The 15213-nt window shown below is 39.4% G+C and overlaps 1 protein-coding gene across 2 annotated transcripts; it reads left to right on the top strand.

Moving 5' to 3' along the window:
- The first annotated feature begins 572 nt into the window (after positions 1-572).
- LOC142533332 (protein MOR1-like) lies at positions 573-5338 on the top strand. 2 transcript variants are annotated; one of them, XM_075640073.1, is made up of 9 exons: positions 573-930; positions 1080-1185; positions 1303-1426; positions 2235-2314; positions 2416-2593; positions 2689-2753; positions 3358-3440; positions 3513-3598; positions 3680-5338. In XM_075640073.1, the coding sequence occupies exons 1-9, from the start codon at positions 771-773 to the stop codon at positions 3830-3832; spliced, it is 1035 nt and encodes a 344-aa protein (XP_075496188.1). In that variant the 5' UTR covers positions 573-770; the 3' UTR covers positions 3833-5338. The 2 variants fall into 2 exon arrangements, with proteins under 2 accessions (XP_075496188.1, XP_075496194.1); XM_075640079.1 differs by having other exon boundaries at positions 3684-3938.
- Positions 5339-15213: the final 9875 nt, after the last annotated feature.

The following is a 15213-nucleotide window of genomic DNA, read 5'->3' as shown; positions in this document are numbered from 1 at the left end:
TCTAGAAAATATTATAAATGAATTAAAATGCTAATATTATATTATTCGATTCACGGATATGCTACAAGGAAATCTTGCCCGTGTGCGAGCTGAATCTTATTTGGGCCAAGGCCCAACGAACTATAATTCAGGGAATAAAATTCTGGATTTTTGGGCCATAAAATTCTGAATCCATAACCAAAAGAACTCGAAATTATCCAAAAACAACGTACGTTAAAATTTTTATTTCCACAATCGATCCGGTGCGTTAATAGCATCTCAATCGGTGGATACAAGTGATATACTACCGTTGGATCTAATTAAATCTCATCAACGAAAACAATTCGACGGTGTAAAGCGTTTAATATTTTACAACCGCCGCACATTAGTACTGCTTACTGGACTTGTGCCCGGCCTTCAAATTAAACCACTAAACGGTAACCGGTGAATATACCCATCCACGCGCGTATCGAAGCCTTTCATTGCACGTGGCTGTACAATAGGCTTAATTTGACGGTGAAGTGCACGCGCTGAATCACAAATAAGGTTTCTTTATTTTCAAAACGGGAAAAAATTTAAATATTATGTGTGTGTTCTCTCTCATTTTCGAAATTATACCGTTCCCCTCTTCTGCACCCCACAACCCACCCGACTCTCAACCGAGAAATTGCCGGCGCCCGGTGGAGCGGTGGAGGATAAGTTTATATAGCGGCGTAATTCGAATAGCAGGTATAGTCCTACAGAGGATCTTGTGTATATTCACATCGCACAGTGTATCTATACAGTAGGAAATGTCTGAGGATGAGAAGTTATTGAAGGAGGCGAAGAAATTTCCATGGGAGGATCGATTAACCCACAAGAATTGGAAAGTGAGGAACGATGCAAATATCGATTTGGCCGCTGTTTGCGACTCCATCTCGGATCCCAAGGACCCGCGCCTTCGTGAATTTGGTGAGGATATCGATTGCTATAGATATGAGTTTGTGATGTTAAGTATTCCTATCGTTGCTCTTTCTAATGAACAGAGGAATGTGGAAGTTTAATTCCGGGAAATCCCGTGTTCAAATTTTTTTTAAATTTCGGACATTTTTTTTGTTTAGGGCCATTTTTCAAGAAGTTGGTAGCGGATTCTAATGCTCCGGTGCAGGAGAAGGCTCTCGATGCACTTATCGCTTTTTTGAAAGCTGCAGATGCCGACGCTGGAAGGTGATTTTCTGAGAAATAATTGCCGCGTTCTTTCATATGTTAGATTTACTTGTTTTAAATTTTGGGTTTTGGAATATTGACGCTGCTGAGTTTGTTACCTTTTCTCATTGGGCTAAGGTATGGGAAAGAGGTATGCGATGCAATTGTGGCCAAATGTCTAACAGGAAGACCTAAAACAGTGGAGAAGGCACAAGCGGCGTTTATGCTCTGGGTTGAGTTGGAGGCCGTTGACGCTTTCCTCGTATGTCTCAAATTTATAGTGACAATTGCTTTGAATTTTTGGGACTTGAATTTAGTTTAATGTTTCAAACTCTCTGTAATATTGTGTGGTTGTTAAATAATTGAACGGGAAAGCTTAGTGTCTTCGTTTATTCCATAACCTGTTCAAATTTGCTGTTGTAAAAGGGTTCAGAACGTCAGATTAAGGTGAGTGCATGTAATATGCATGAAAACATAAGAAAAGAAAAATGGATTAGTTGCTGAAAGAGGTGATATGTGTTAGGATTTTCCATTTTTCAATTAGGACAAGTAATTCAGCTAATTACAACATGTTTGAGAATTGTTAAGGACTACAATAAGCAAGGAAGAACTGAGATTTTTTAGAAAATTAGGAGCTTCGAGATTTTCCACACGTCCCTAATTGGTTATAATTGATTTTAGATAAAAGAATGGCTCATTAAGCTTGGCTCTTATTTTCCTTGAGGTTTCTGTATTTGTATTGCAATTAAACCTTGTTGTCCCTCTGCTTGATGGTATGTATATACTTATGCACATTCATTTTCTGAATCATGAGTGAATCTTATTATAAGGAAACCAGGTTGTGAACAAGGTCAAATCATTTAAATAGAGCAGTATGTGTGATACATATGATATTTAAATCTTTCCTTAATTAAACTTCAAGTTCAACATTTGATTTGCTTGACCTTTAGCAAGCGTCAATATAGCTTTTAGCACTTTTTCCTGTGGCTTTGTTAAGATTTAATTGTTATTTTTAGAAAGTATAGTTGGTAACAGAGTATTCTAATCGGATGAACTTTGTTTATTTGTAGGATGCCATGGAGAAAGCAATAAAAAATAAAGTTTCTAAGGCAGTTGTGCCTGCAATAGATGTAATGTTTCAAGCTTTAAGGTGTGCACATGATAGCTGTTTTCATGTTTTTCTAAATATTTCATCTGTTTGGTTTTCTTCATTACATTGAGTCATTGACACTTGGTTGGGTGACGAATCAGTGAATTTGGGACAAAGATAGTGACACCCAAAAGATTATTAAAAATGCTTCCTGAACTTTTTGATCATCAAGATCAGAATGTTCGTGCTTCTTCAAAGGGGCTAACACTAGAGCTTTGTCGTTGGATTGGAAAGGAACCTGTCAAATCAATACTGTTTGAAAAGATGCGAGATACCATGGTATGCTTTTGTAAAGTTGGTATAGATTCTTCTCTCATAATTATTCCTTGTTTGGGAGTACTCCTCATATCTTTGTATTCTTTTTTTATATTAAGAAAAAAGAGTTGGAGGCCGAGCTTGCTAATGCTACAGAGACTGCCAAACCGACCCGTAAGATAAGGTGACTCTTTGTTTTCCTATCCATGACGAAGAAATTTATGTCATTTTGCATGTATTGGAATTTCTCCTAATTCTGTTAACGTTTAGTGGTCGTTCTTGTGAATAGTTATTATATTTCCAACGTCTGTCATGCTAATTCTGTACAAGAGCAAGTGGATTTAAGATTAATCAGGTATATCATGTGGCATGTATTGGTTTCTTGCATAAGTATGTGTTGTTTATGAATAGGATGTTGTCTGTTGATTCTGCTAAGATTGTTGGGCTTGCATTCTTTTGTGTGCCATTTCCCTTGCTTGATCTCGGTTTTCATGTTTGTTCTTTTCTACTTTTTGTCGCTGACTTTATGTGCCTCACTTATTCTCAGCTGAGTTAGTTATGGCTATTATTGTGTTATTTCCTAGTATTTTGCTACAAACATACCCAACTTGTGTCAGCTGTTTCGGTTTTCTTATCTCTTACATGGTTAGATTAAAATTGACTATTAGATTGGAGTATTGTTTTCTTTTGTGACCGTGTCTTTGCTATCGGATTTGATTTTAGGACTTTGAGGTCAAGACCCTTCTTTGGTTTTTTCGTCAAGTGTTTTATTCTTTGTTATTTATCAGATCTGAGCAAGACAAGGAGCCAGAAGTTGAAACTGCTTCCGAGGTTGTGGGAACTGGCCCTGCTGAAGGAACTGTAGATGATAGTATGTGAACATTCAGCTGAATTATGAAACCCTTTTGTTGTCCTTGATCTGATGCATACATTTTTCTGTCAGCTCCTCTGGAGATAGATGAGTATGAACTTGTTGATCCAGTTGAAATACTGACTTCTTTGGATAAGTCTGGATTCTGGGAAGGAGTGGTAAGTGGCCATCTCTTAAATTATGTTGTGTCACTGGTTGTGTTTTATTATTAAGTGTAATGGTTGCTATTTATTTTTCAGAAAGCTGCCAAATGGTCTGAGAGAAAAGGTGCTGTTGCTGAATTGACCAAACTTGCATCCACAAAACGGATTGCTCCTGGAGATTTTTCGGAAGTTTGTCGAACATTAAAAAAGGTTGTTACCCAACTTTTTTCTGGAAATTTTTTATTTTAATTTTTATGTAGATTTAAAATTCTTTTGGTGACATCAAGTATTGGGTCGTTGATTCTGAACCATATGCCCCAAAGTTAGTTCTATTCAGGTGCAGTGACATGTATTATCCTTGATCTAAACATTTTTTTTAATAAGAAACGGTATTTTATTAATAATATGATAAGAAATAAGTACATCAGTGGACTAATGATCCACTTTCATCATGAAGTACATAATATCAATATTGTATTAATGATACACATAAGCCCAATATCGCAATATATCTAATATAGTGACATTCTTAAAGTCATCATAAGTGTCAATCCACTTAGCAACTTTGATATTGATTTTTTCCCAGCAATGTTCTCTAGTTTCTTCCTTATCATAAAAAATTCTTCGATTTCTTTCCAGTCATACTATCCAGCATATGCAATGAACCACGACTTGCCAAATTTTTTTTCCCCTCGTACAGTTAGCTGTCCTTAATCCATAGAGAATAAATCCCTCGTTGACTTATGCATCACCCAAACCAATCCAAGCTCTTGCAAAGCTCTAGCCCACAATTCAGTCATGAATGGACAATGGATGGGCATATGATCCCGAGTTTTCAATTCATTTCTACGCAACACACACCAATTTGGGCACATAGCAATTGAGGGCCATCTTTTTTGCATCATCTCCGAGGTCGGTAGCTTACCCTGAGTCGCTGTCCACGAAAACACCTGAATCTTTTTTGGAATTGGAACCTTCCAAATAACATGGAAAAGAGGAGAAACGGGGAAACGAGTATGGGGAAAAAAAGACTTGAAGAAAGATTTGATTGAGAAAATACCAGAAGAATCCCCTCTCCACATACGAAAATCATCTACCCTGTCAATCAACCTAGTTCTCTCTAACACACCTAATAACTCGGACAACTGAAAAAGCTCCTCATCTCTCACAGCCCTTCTAAAATGAAAATTCTAGGATTGAGTAGACATGGCATTGTCAAAATGGACAAAATGTAATATAGGCAAATTGTGAACCGCGGATAACCAAAATAATGCCGGAAAAAGATCTTTAAAAGAAGAATCACCCCACCACCTGTCTTCCTAAAATCTAGCCTTGTTACATCCTCTCACCTTAATAGAAACTCATTGCTGAAAAGTCGGGTGTATTCGGGAAATAAACTTCCATGGGTACCTGAACGTAACGTTTCTTGCCAACCCCGCATCCCAACCAGTCCCTTGTAACCCATATTTACTTACAATGATTTTCTTCCACAACGTCCCATTTTCCATATAAATCTCCACCACCACTTCCCCAATATGGCCTTGTTTCTCAAGATAATATTTCCAACACCCAATTCTACTTTTTCCTTAGATTTGCACACGTGTTCCCACACGACAAGTGACTATGTACATCTCCATCCGCTCCGTCCCATAAAAAGTTTCTTGATTTCTTCTCCATTAATTCCGCTATACCTTTAGACACCCTAAAAAGAGACATGTAATATATCGGAATTGCATTTAAAAACCGATGCTATCAATGTTATCTTCCCCCTCTTGACAAAAAAGATTTTTCCAACTTGCCAATTTTTTCGACATCTTAGCCACGATGGGATCTTAGAACAATGCTTGTAACGGATTTCCACCTAAAGGCACTTCCAAATACTTAATAGACCATGTCTCCTTACCACATCCAATTTGTTGTGTTAACAGTTCAACTTCTACTTGTTCACATTGGATATCCAATAAAGCACTCTTTTCCCAATTGATTTTTAATCCAGATATTTCACAAAATGATCTCACAACTTGCATCAAAAATTTGATATGGTCCTCATTCCTCACAAAGAAAAGTGTATCGTCCGCAAACTAAATGTGAGATATCTCTATCATGTCTCTGCCAGCCTCGATCCCTCTTATAAAATTCCTTTCCTTGACTTTGTCAATTAATCTCCCCAACACATCCACTACCAAATTGAACAAAAAAAGAGACAAGGGATCTCCTTGTCTAAGCCCTTTATGCGCCTTAAATTTACCCCTTGCCCTCCCGTTAATCATAACAGAAAATGATACATTCGACACACATACTTTGATCCATCTTCTCCATCTCCCTCTAAACCCCTTTTTCATCAAAACAAAATCCAGAAAATCCCAATTCACATTGTCGTAAGCCTTTTCGAAATCCACCTTTAATACCCATCTTTTCTTCTTCTTGCTCATTCATTTTTCGAGTAGTTTATTCGCTACAAGACCACAGTCGAGTATTTGTCTTCCTGAACGAAAGCATTCTGAGATTCAGATATTGTCTCTTCTATCACAGCTTTTATCCTCGCTGTTAAGACTTTTGCTATTATCTATACAAACTTGTTGTCAGGCTAATCGGTCTGAAATCCTTCACTCTGATCGATTCATTTTTCTTTCGGATCAAACATATATGTGTTTCGTTGGTTACACCATTTATGATTCCGCTGTGAAAGAACTCATCAAAAACCTTCATTATATCTCGTTTGACTATATTCCAACACTCTTGAAAAAAGCCAAAGTTAAAGCCGTCGGCCCCCGAACTCTTGCAACCATTGCACGGAAAGACTGCTTTCTTGACCTCCTCTTCCGAGAACTATTCTTCTAACTCTCGACTCAAATCTCTATCAATGGGGCACCACTCCACTCCTTCAATACCCCAACATCTCTCATCTGACAAACTATGCAACTCCTTAAAGAACTGCAAAATAATGGAGACAATTTCATCCTCATCACTCGTAATCGATCCATTGTCTCTTTCCCATCTATTAATGGTAGGCTTGCTCCTCCGATGATTTAAAAGTGAGTGAGTTTTTTTTGTATTTTGACCCGTCTTTAATACATTTGACCTTGCTTTTTTGATAATTGATTTGATTCTTTCGACATTTCTAACAACCATTTGGTTAGTTTTCTTTCATTCGATACTTCTTCCGACCTCATCATAAATCTATATCCCTCCCATCCTTCAATCTCCCCATTGTCCACCACGATAGGGCCAATATTTTAAAGCTTTTGAGCATCAAGCACACATTCTCAAATCTAAAAGGCGTCGGACCCCACTTACTTTTTCCCAAATCCAAGACCACTGGGAAATGACCTGAGGTGATTCTTGGCAAGAGTGTTTGTCTAATCTGTAACATATGGGTGAGTCCCTTAAATTCGACCACGTGAACTTTCCATTCAGTAAAGGTGGATCTCACAACTCCAATTCCTGTATCAAGGTATCAAAACAGAGCATGCTCGAAGTCTGTGATCGACTATTCATTTTCTCTCGTAATGATCTGACCACATTAAAATCTTCCCCCAAACACCATCTATCTCCACATAAAACCCTCAACCCGACCAATTCATCCCAGAAGTTATTTCTCAAACTTGGTTTACATGGACCATAGACCGCCGTAAACCACCAATCATTGTTATCATCCTTTTGAATATGAACTGAAACCGAAAATTCCCCAATCAAGTTATCCTTAACTGAGATGACCCTTGGATCCCACATAATCAAAGTTCCTCCTGACCGACCGACTGCAGGTAAATTAACCCACTCCACAAACCTCGATTTCCATATACTTGCGGTAAAAGTCCTATTAAAACATCTACTACTTAAAAAATACAACTAATTTTTTTTAAAAAGCTTAATTTCGAAATTTAAAATCTTGCATGTATGCACTACTGCTGAAAGATACAACTTTAACAAAATAATCATGATCAAATAATGGAGAAAATACTGCAGTTTTAAATTTGCCAACTCGGCCCTCAACCACGCATGAACAAAATAAAATGAGTGAATCCTGAAAATCAACATCATGTCATAATAACATATAAAACCGATCATGTTTACTCGAAGCTCCTAAAAACGTGATGTGCGGAAAAATGTAGTCCTCGGATCGTGTGCGCACATCCAACCCTGCCTACTCAGAGTTCGGCACCTCCAGTCCCCTCCTCCAAATGCTCACATGCATCATACACGCCTAGTGAGTCTAAAGACTTAACACACATGTATCATTAATAGCAAATAAATATACTTAACATGCAACATTGAAAAATACTGTAATAAGATGCGTTTGATGAACTTAAAAGCATAAACGTAAACATGTCATGAGAAATCATATCGTGTTAAAACAACTCATCGTATCATCATATACTTATACATTTACTTTAATTGAATTCCGTTCATTAGTTGTGACTTTCGTATCAACTCTATCGTATCAGCTCTATTTGATGGATCCATCTACGTATAACCGTGATTCCCGGCGGCTGTTGGACATCAACGACAGTATTACCCATCCACTGGGCCTAGGCCTCATCATCATCGTATTCATATACATATATCGTCAGTCACTACCAAATCCCATCTTTCAAACATCATCATTTAACAAAAATCATGCATATGCGTAATTTTCCTTAAAACCAAACATGCAACGTATTTTGTTTATAATTTCATAAAAATCATATACGTGATACATAACATTTAAAAACATGATAAATTTGTGTTTGGGGCTCTGCCAGGACAAAAATCTTGACTTGGGTGCAAAATGACCATTTTGCCCCTGGAAACCCAAATTGATCATTTTACCCCTGGGCCTCTACATTTCGACCCGAAGCTTACTAAACTCCTTAAAACATCCCAAAACATAATTAAAAGTATTTCTTAGACGTAAACTCGAGCTCGTTTCAAAACTTAAACGATTCACTTTAAAACTTGGACCGTGGTCCCTGTTTTAATCTGAATTCATCCGAAACTTAATCAAATCTTTCCCGACTCAAATCATGTCTTAAATTTACCAAACCAGCCCTTAAACCATACGTTCCAGCCCACTATAACCCACGAAATCATGGCCACAAGTTGCTGAAAATTCGGCCCCCTTGCTAAAACTCAAACCCTAATGCACCAAGCCGCGTGTTTATCGACCCTAGTCAAAAGCCGACGTGTCCAGAACCTAACCAGCTATTCTGGAACCAAGACCGAACTCAAGAGACCCTCCTTGAACCATCTTAGCTAATCCTACTGCCCAAACAACTAACCCGACGCGTTACACCCGAAACCCCTCAACAAACCAACCGAGCCACCCCTCAACCTACCCCTTCGATCAACTTCTGAACCAAGACCAGCAGCTCACGGCTCTCTCCCAGCCCCGTCACGACCCAAGAGGGTCAGCTCCTTGGCCAGGATCGAACCATGCACGGCTGCACAACCCATAGCCTTCGAACTCGCCATAACCGAGCCAAAAACGATAAGCATTGATCGGCCCTCAATGCTTTCGACACTAAGCCAATTCCAGCCCCTTGCTACCTTAGTTCACGACGTTATCAGACCCTCAACAACCCTCTCGGCAGTCCCCTTGCACAAAGATCACAAAATTCGCGAGTTACCAACATTTAAATGCATTTTTCCTCATGTAAACCGTGCAAAGAAGGAAGCTACGAAATCAACCAACGTTTTCATCATGCAGTAACATATATAACCGCATACTAGGGCGTGAATGAAGAGGAAAAGGAGATACATGCGTGCCTTAGCGATTAAACAATCAAAAGCTTGAATATCTTTGCGCACGTCAACCGGAGATGTGGGGGAGACGTTTTCTTGAAAATATTGAGAGGCCGAAGCTTGCTGCTGCAAAGGGGAGGGAATGCTGCTGAAAACGAAGGGGAGTGGCTGCTGAAAATGTGAGGTGGGCGGCTGCTAGGTTAGGGGATGCTTAGGGTTAAATAAATTAGGTTTAGGTCAAGTTAATGACACCCTAATGGGCCCTTAATAAAATTTTAAAAGGATTAATAGGTTTTGAGCCATTAAACATTAAAACAAACCCAACAAGCCCAATAACACTCCCGAAAAATATTTCGTTTTGATACATTTTAAAAAATATTGCCCGAGCCCTCAAAAGTCCCCCGAATCGTTAAAATTTGCGTATCGATTAAAATATAACATGGCGGGTAAAAATACCCAGCCAAGACCCATTTTCAAAAATCATACTTAAAACACCTCATATTAAATAATTAAAAATAATTATTCATTAAAAAATGTTTTTCCTGAATATCCCGGTTTCCGTTCCTCGTTCGAGCGCGAAGTGCAACTTAAACCTTAATGCATGAAGTTTTAAAATAAACATGAAATAAATCATAACCATGCAATAATTATGCACTAAATGCATAAAATCATTAAACACATAATTTAAATAAAAACCCTAGATTGCATGCATTCGGGTTACGTACTTTAAATTTCCTGGACCTTACACCTATCCACATCTCTTTTGATTTCCTACAGCACAACTAAATCTGGTCTTTTTTTGACAAAGACATGCCCGTAAAAGATGGCACGTATCAACTCTCTACGTCTAGTTGAACCACCACCCCTAATGTTCCATGAAAAAACTTTCATCGATTCACTTCAGCAACCCTCGTAATCTATCTGAACCTACACTTTTGTCTCTCCACTATCCATGTCTTCTTTATCATTTGAAATTTCCACTTTCTCTACACCTATCTTAGATACACTCATTTTCGACTGCCCGCTTATTTTCCAGCAGCTCCAGGCCCTCACTTCTCTTTCCTGCTTCCGTACCATATTGAGGCCCTAAGGAGTTGTTCTCCGACATACCCGACTCTTCAACCATATAAAAAGAAAATTGATCAAGATAAGAAGGTGGGTACATTGCAAACCTTGTTCGGAGATGATTCAAAAAAGTCCCCCAAATCTTCGAATTCCAGGGAGTGCGGTGACGACTCATCTGAAGTTACTGAAATATGACTGTCAACTTCACTGGATTCGAATCCTTCATCTGAGAGATCGTCCATTACTTCCTTTGGTTAGTTGGTCCTCCCATTTTCCATCATCACCATCTAGTGTATCTATGCCATCCTCGATGAATGTAATCTTTGGAGCTTCATCCTCTCTCGAGTAAAGTGATTCATTATGTGACTTCAAATGTTTCCTACGATAAACAAACTCAAACTTTCTTTCCTTTGAACTACTCTTCTCCTCTGTATGTGGATGACGTGCCTCTGTGGTCGGTAAATTGTTCACCGATTCAATCGTCCCTTTCCGAAATTTAGGCTATCTTTTCGGCCTTATCTTTTAAGAATCTTGATTTGCCGCCCTCGATACCATGGTTCAGAGACGCAATTTCGTCCACCTGAATTTTGTAACGTGCCCTCTATTTCTTGTCCTTTGGGTTGATCTTTGATCTGCATCCTCAATTTTTGACTTTTCTGATTATGCTCACCGGATTTTTCTTCATTTCTCAGTTGCTGAAGTTTGGGTTCATCCGAATCTATTTTGCGCTTGTCACTTGTAGGTTTTCCGTGGAAACCTTTCGCTCTATCCCATCCCGCCAACACTCTAGCTCCATTAACCACCACTTGTGCATAAGATTTTTTTTCATAAATTTCATACACTGCTAGGTTGACCGAATCCACTACACTACGAATAACCATAGGTCCTCTTTGAGTTGAGATCTTCATGGTTCTATTGATGAACCCACCTTCAAGTTCCACCACTTTGATTTTTGCTGCCGACAAATCTTTTAGTAGAATAGTGTCTTGACTAATGCTCAACAAACCTCCACATTGCTCTCCTATGTTTTTGAAAAGAGCAGTGGACCATAAATCCCAAGGTATCCCCAATAATCGCACCCAGCTATTACAGCATTCAAACACTTCTTCCTCACTGTTGATTTGCTGCCTCCATTTCTCAATTGACAAGGTAACTTTTTTCTCCAGAAAGCATTTCTTCAGTCGCAAATAAAAGGAGGCATCCTCTTCGTTGTCTGGCTACCATATTGCTTTGTTGGCTTGAAATGGAAATATTTCAAAATAACTTCTAAACTATTATCAGCAACATACAAATTTCCAATCCCTAACCAAATCAGAAATAAACAAGTGGTTAAGCTCCAGCAAGTTCGTCGTCCAAGTCACAACTCTGAATATGATCTTCGCCCATACGTCGTCCAATGACTTTGTTGAATCTGTGAAGATTCTATTTTTCCTCTCCAACCAGAGCGACCAAAAGGTGCCATGAATTACCAAAAACTCTTTTTCCTTCTCCCGGTAAGGAAGCCTGGCTCCATAAGAAACAAGTCCCGTGCTCTTCTTGGAAAGGTCCATTCGAAACCCAGCTCTTGTAGTACTTTTGTCCATATACCACTTGAGAAAAAACAATGCAACAAAAGATGGTCCTGATTATCTTCTTGTTTTCGACATAAACTACACCATTGCGGGCATAAGGCACAGGTAGTCCACGGTTTTTGCAACGAATCACAAGTCGGCAGTTTCCCCAAAGCCACTATCCACAAGAAGACTTGAACCTTGTGCGGGACCGGTATTTTCCATATATTATAGTAATACGAGAATAACGGGGAGTTGGAAATATGGAAAAAAAGAATCGTAGAAAAAGAGAACAGAAAAACCCGGAATAGTCCCCCACCCAAACTCTAAAATCATCCGTGCCCCGCTCCAACCTAACTGTATCTAATACCCCTAAAAGAGTGCTGAATTCACATAGTTCGACCTCATTTAAAGCTCTCCTGAAACGCACATCCCAGTGAAAGTTAGAATTGACTCAAAGATCGGTAACATCTATAAAAGAACTGATCGGTTTGTTAATCGAGGTGGAAATGTGAAACAGAGATGGAAAGCGCTCTTTGAACGACAAGACCCCTCCCCCTCAAATGTCTTCCCAAATACGAATGATATTCCCCCCTTTAGCACCACCCTAATCAAATGATGAAAAGTCGAGTAAGAACGAGAGATAAATTTCCAGGGGCTTCTAAATGTCGAGTTCTTAGCCAACCTCACGTCCCACCCGTTATCTTGTAGACCATAAATGCTCTTGATTACTTTTTTGCACAATGATTCCCTTTCCACTGAGCATCTCCGCCACTATTTCCCAAGAAGTGCCTTGTTAAACAAATATTCCCCAAACCCAGTTCTCCCCTATCATTTGGTTTACAAACTTGATCTCACCCAACGACATGGCAATGCGTTTCCCCATCGGCTCCATCCCACAAGAACCCCTCATCAAATTTTCCATTCTTTTCGCCACCCTAATTGACACTTTGAAGAGAGACATGTAATAAGTCGGCATCACACTTAACACTGACTTAATCAACATAAGTCGACCTCCTCTTGAGAGAAGTGACTTTTTCCAACTTGATAGTTTCTTGGACATTTTTTTGGACATTTTGGATAACACAGGTTCTCAAGTCAACAGTCTTAGGGTCGCCTCCCAAAGGAGCCCCGAGATACTTGATCGGCCAATACTCTCTTTTCCACCCGATTGCTAATGCCATACCAGCACCTCATCTTCGAAGACATTTAGTCCCAATACTACGCTTTTTTCCAAATTGATTTTCAAGCCCGAATTAAGACTTGAGGAGTTGAGAATTTCCACTAGGGCCAGTAAGTGCCTCTCAAACTGAACAAAAAACAAGGAACGAGGATAATGGATCCCCTTGTCGAAGGCCTCTCTCCCCATGAAATTTCCCCCTTGGTCTACCATTGATAAAAACCGAAAATGAAACATTGAAAACGTACCCCTTGATTCACGACCTCCATCTAGTCCCATGAAATTTCCCCCTTGGTCTAGTCCCAAACCCTTTCTTTTGCAGCACAAAATCCAGAAATCTCCAATCGACGTTATCTTACGCCTTTTCCAAATCAACTTTAAACACCCATCCTTTCTTTTTTTCGTATTCTTCTACAATTTCATTTGCGATCAGGCAGCAATTCGTAATCTGTCTTCCTTTAATAAATGCACACTGGTTTTCTGCAATTGTATCGCCCAAAATTTTCTTCCACCTATTCGCCAAGATTTTTGCCAAAATCTTATACATACTCGTCAAACTGATTGGTCTAAAATCTTTAACCTTAATTGCTTCTTGTTTCTTTGGGATTATGCAAATGCAGTTTTCGTTTGTAATACCATTAACAATGCCACCATCAAAAACTTCAGCAAACACCTTCATTAAGTATGCTTTGACCGTATCCCAAAACTTTTTATAGAAGGCCAGTGTAAACCCGTCCGGCCCTGGAGCTTTGGATCCATCGCTATCAAACACCGCCTTTTTAATCTCGTCCTCTAAAAACGGGATCTCCAACTCCTCAGCTTCACTCCTATATAAAGGGACTCCACTCCAACCCGTCGAAACCCCCTCCATCACCATCAGATTTCCTATAAAGGTTTATGTAGAAACTGATAATGTTCTCTTCAATCTGCTTCTCCTCCGTAACCACAGACCCATCTTCCAACTCCACTTTATCTGTCATTGATCTATTCCTTCGATTATTGAGTAATGCATGGAAAAATTTAGAGTTCTAATCCACTTCCCTCAGCCATCTCACTTTTGCTTTTTGACTTGCTATCTGGAATCTTCTAAATGACAACACTTCCAGTTCAGCCCTTGCCTCCTTTCTTTCCTCCTGAAGATTTTCAGACCAAGATCCCCCAGCCTCTTACTCATCCAACTGATTTATCATATTAACCAACTCCATATATCTAACACCCACATCTCCGAAAACCTCTCCGTTCCATTCAAAAGCTTCAACTTTGATTCGTTTGAGTTTCTTCATAAACTTATACCCTTCCCACCCCCTTGTAACCCCATTGTTCCACCATGACATAACCAAATCTTTGAACTTGTGATGGGACAACCAAGTATTCTCAAATCTGAACGGAGCAGGACCCTACCTCAACTTAGCGGTATCAAGCAAGACTGGCCGTGGTCCGATGTATGTCTGGGCAGCACCGTTTGTCTGAAGGTTGGAAAAATGTCCATCCAACCCCTCGAAATGAGATATCTGTCTAAGTGGTAGCAGATCGGATTGACCACGTGTACTTCTCGTTCAATAATGGTGGGTCATGTAATCCCAATTCCCCAATCAGATTATCGAAACATTACATACTCGTGGTATTGGAAAGGCTATTCATCTTTTCTCCCGTATTTCTGACCACATTAAATTCACCTCCCAAGCACCATTTGTCCCCGCATATAGAATTCAAGCATGCTAATTCGTCCCAAAATAATTCTCTCTGTCTTGGTTTAACCGGTCCGTAGATGGCTGAGAACCACCATTTGATCTCTTCATTCTCTCGAATTTCAATCGACACCGAAAAATCTCCTGATCACTGACCACCACCACCACTCTAGGATCTTATATTACTAAAATACCTCCAGATCTCTCTAGTGACAATAGACTAACCCAATCCACGAACCGTTTGTCCACCAATTGTTTCTTAGTTTCTAAGAGTACCACGATATCCGGTTTTTCCTTTCGAATGATAGTTCGAACTAGTTCCCTCCTTGCTGCCCCACCACTCCTAATGTTTCAAGAGCAAATTTTCATAACAACGTCTTGGGACCCTTCGAAGTCGAACCTCTCTCGTAGTTAATCCCGAACTTC

Source organism: Primulina tabacum, chromosome 2 (genome assembly GCF_025594145.1).
Source record: "Primulina tabacum isolate GXHZ01 chromosome 2, ASM2559414v2, whole genome shotgun sequence".
In the NCBI taxonomy this organism is placed as follows: Eukaryota; Viridiplantae; Streptophyta; class Magnoliopsida; order Lamiales; family Gesneriaceae; genus Primulina; species Primulina tabacum.
This window is presented reverse-complemented; position numbering and strand designations above follow the sequence as displayed.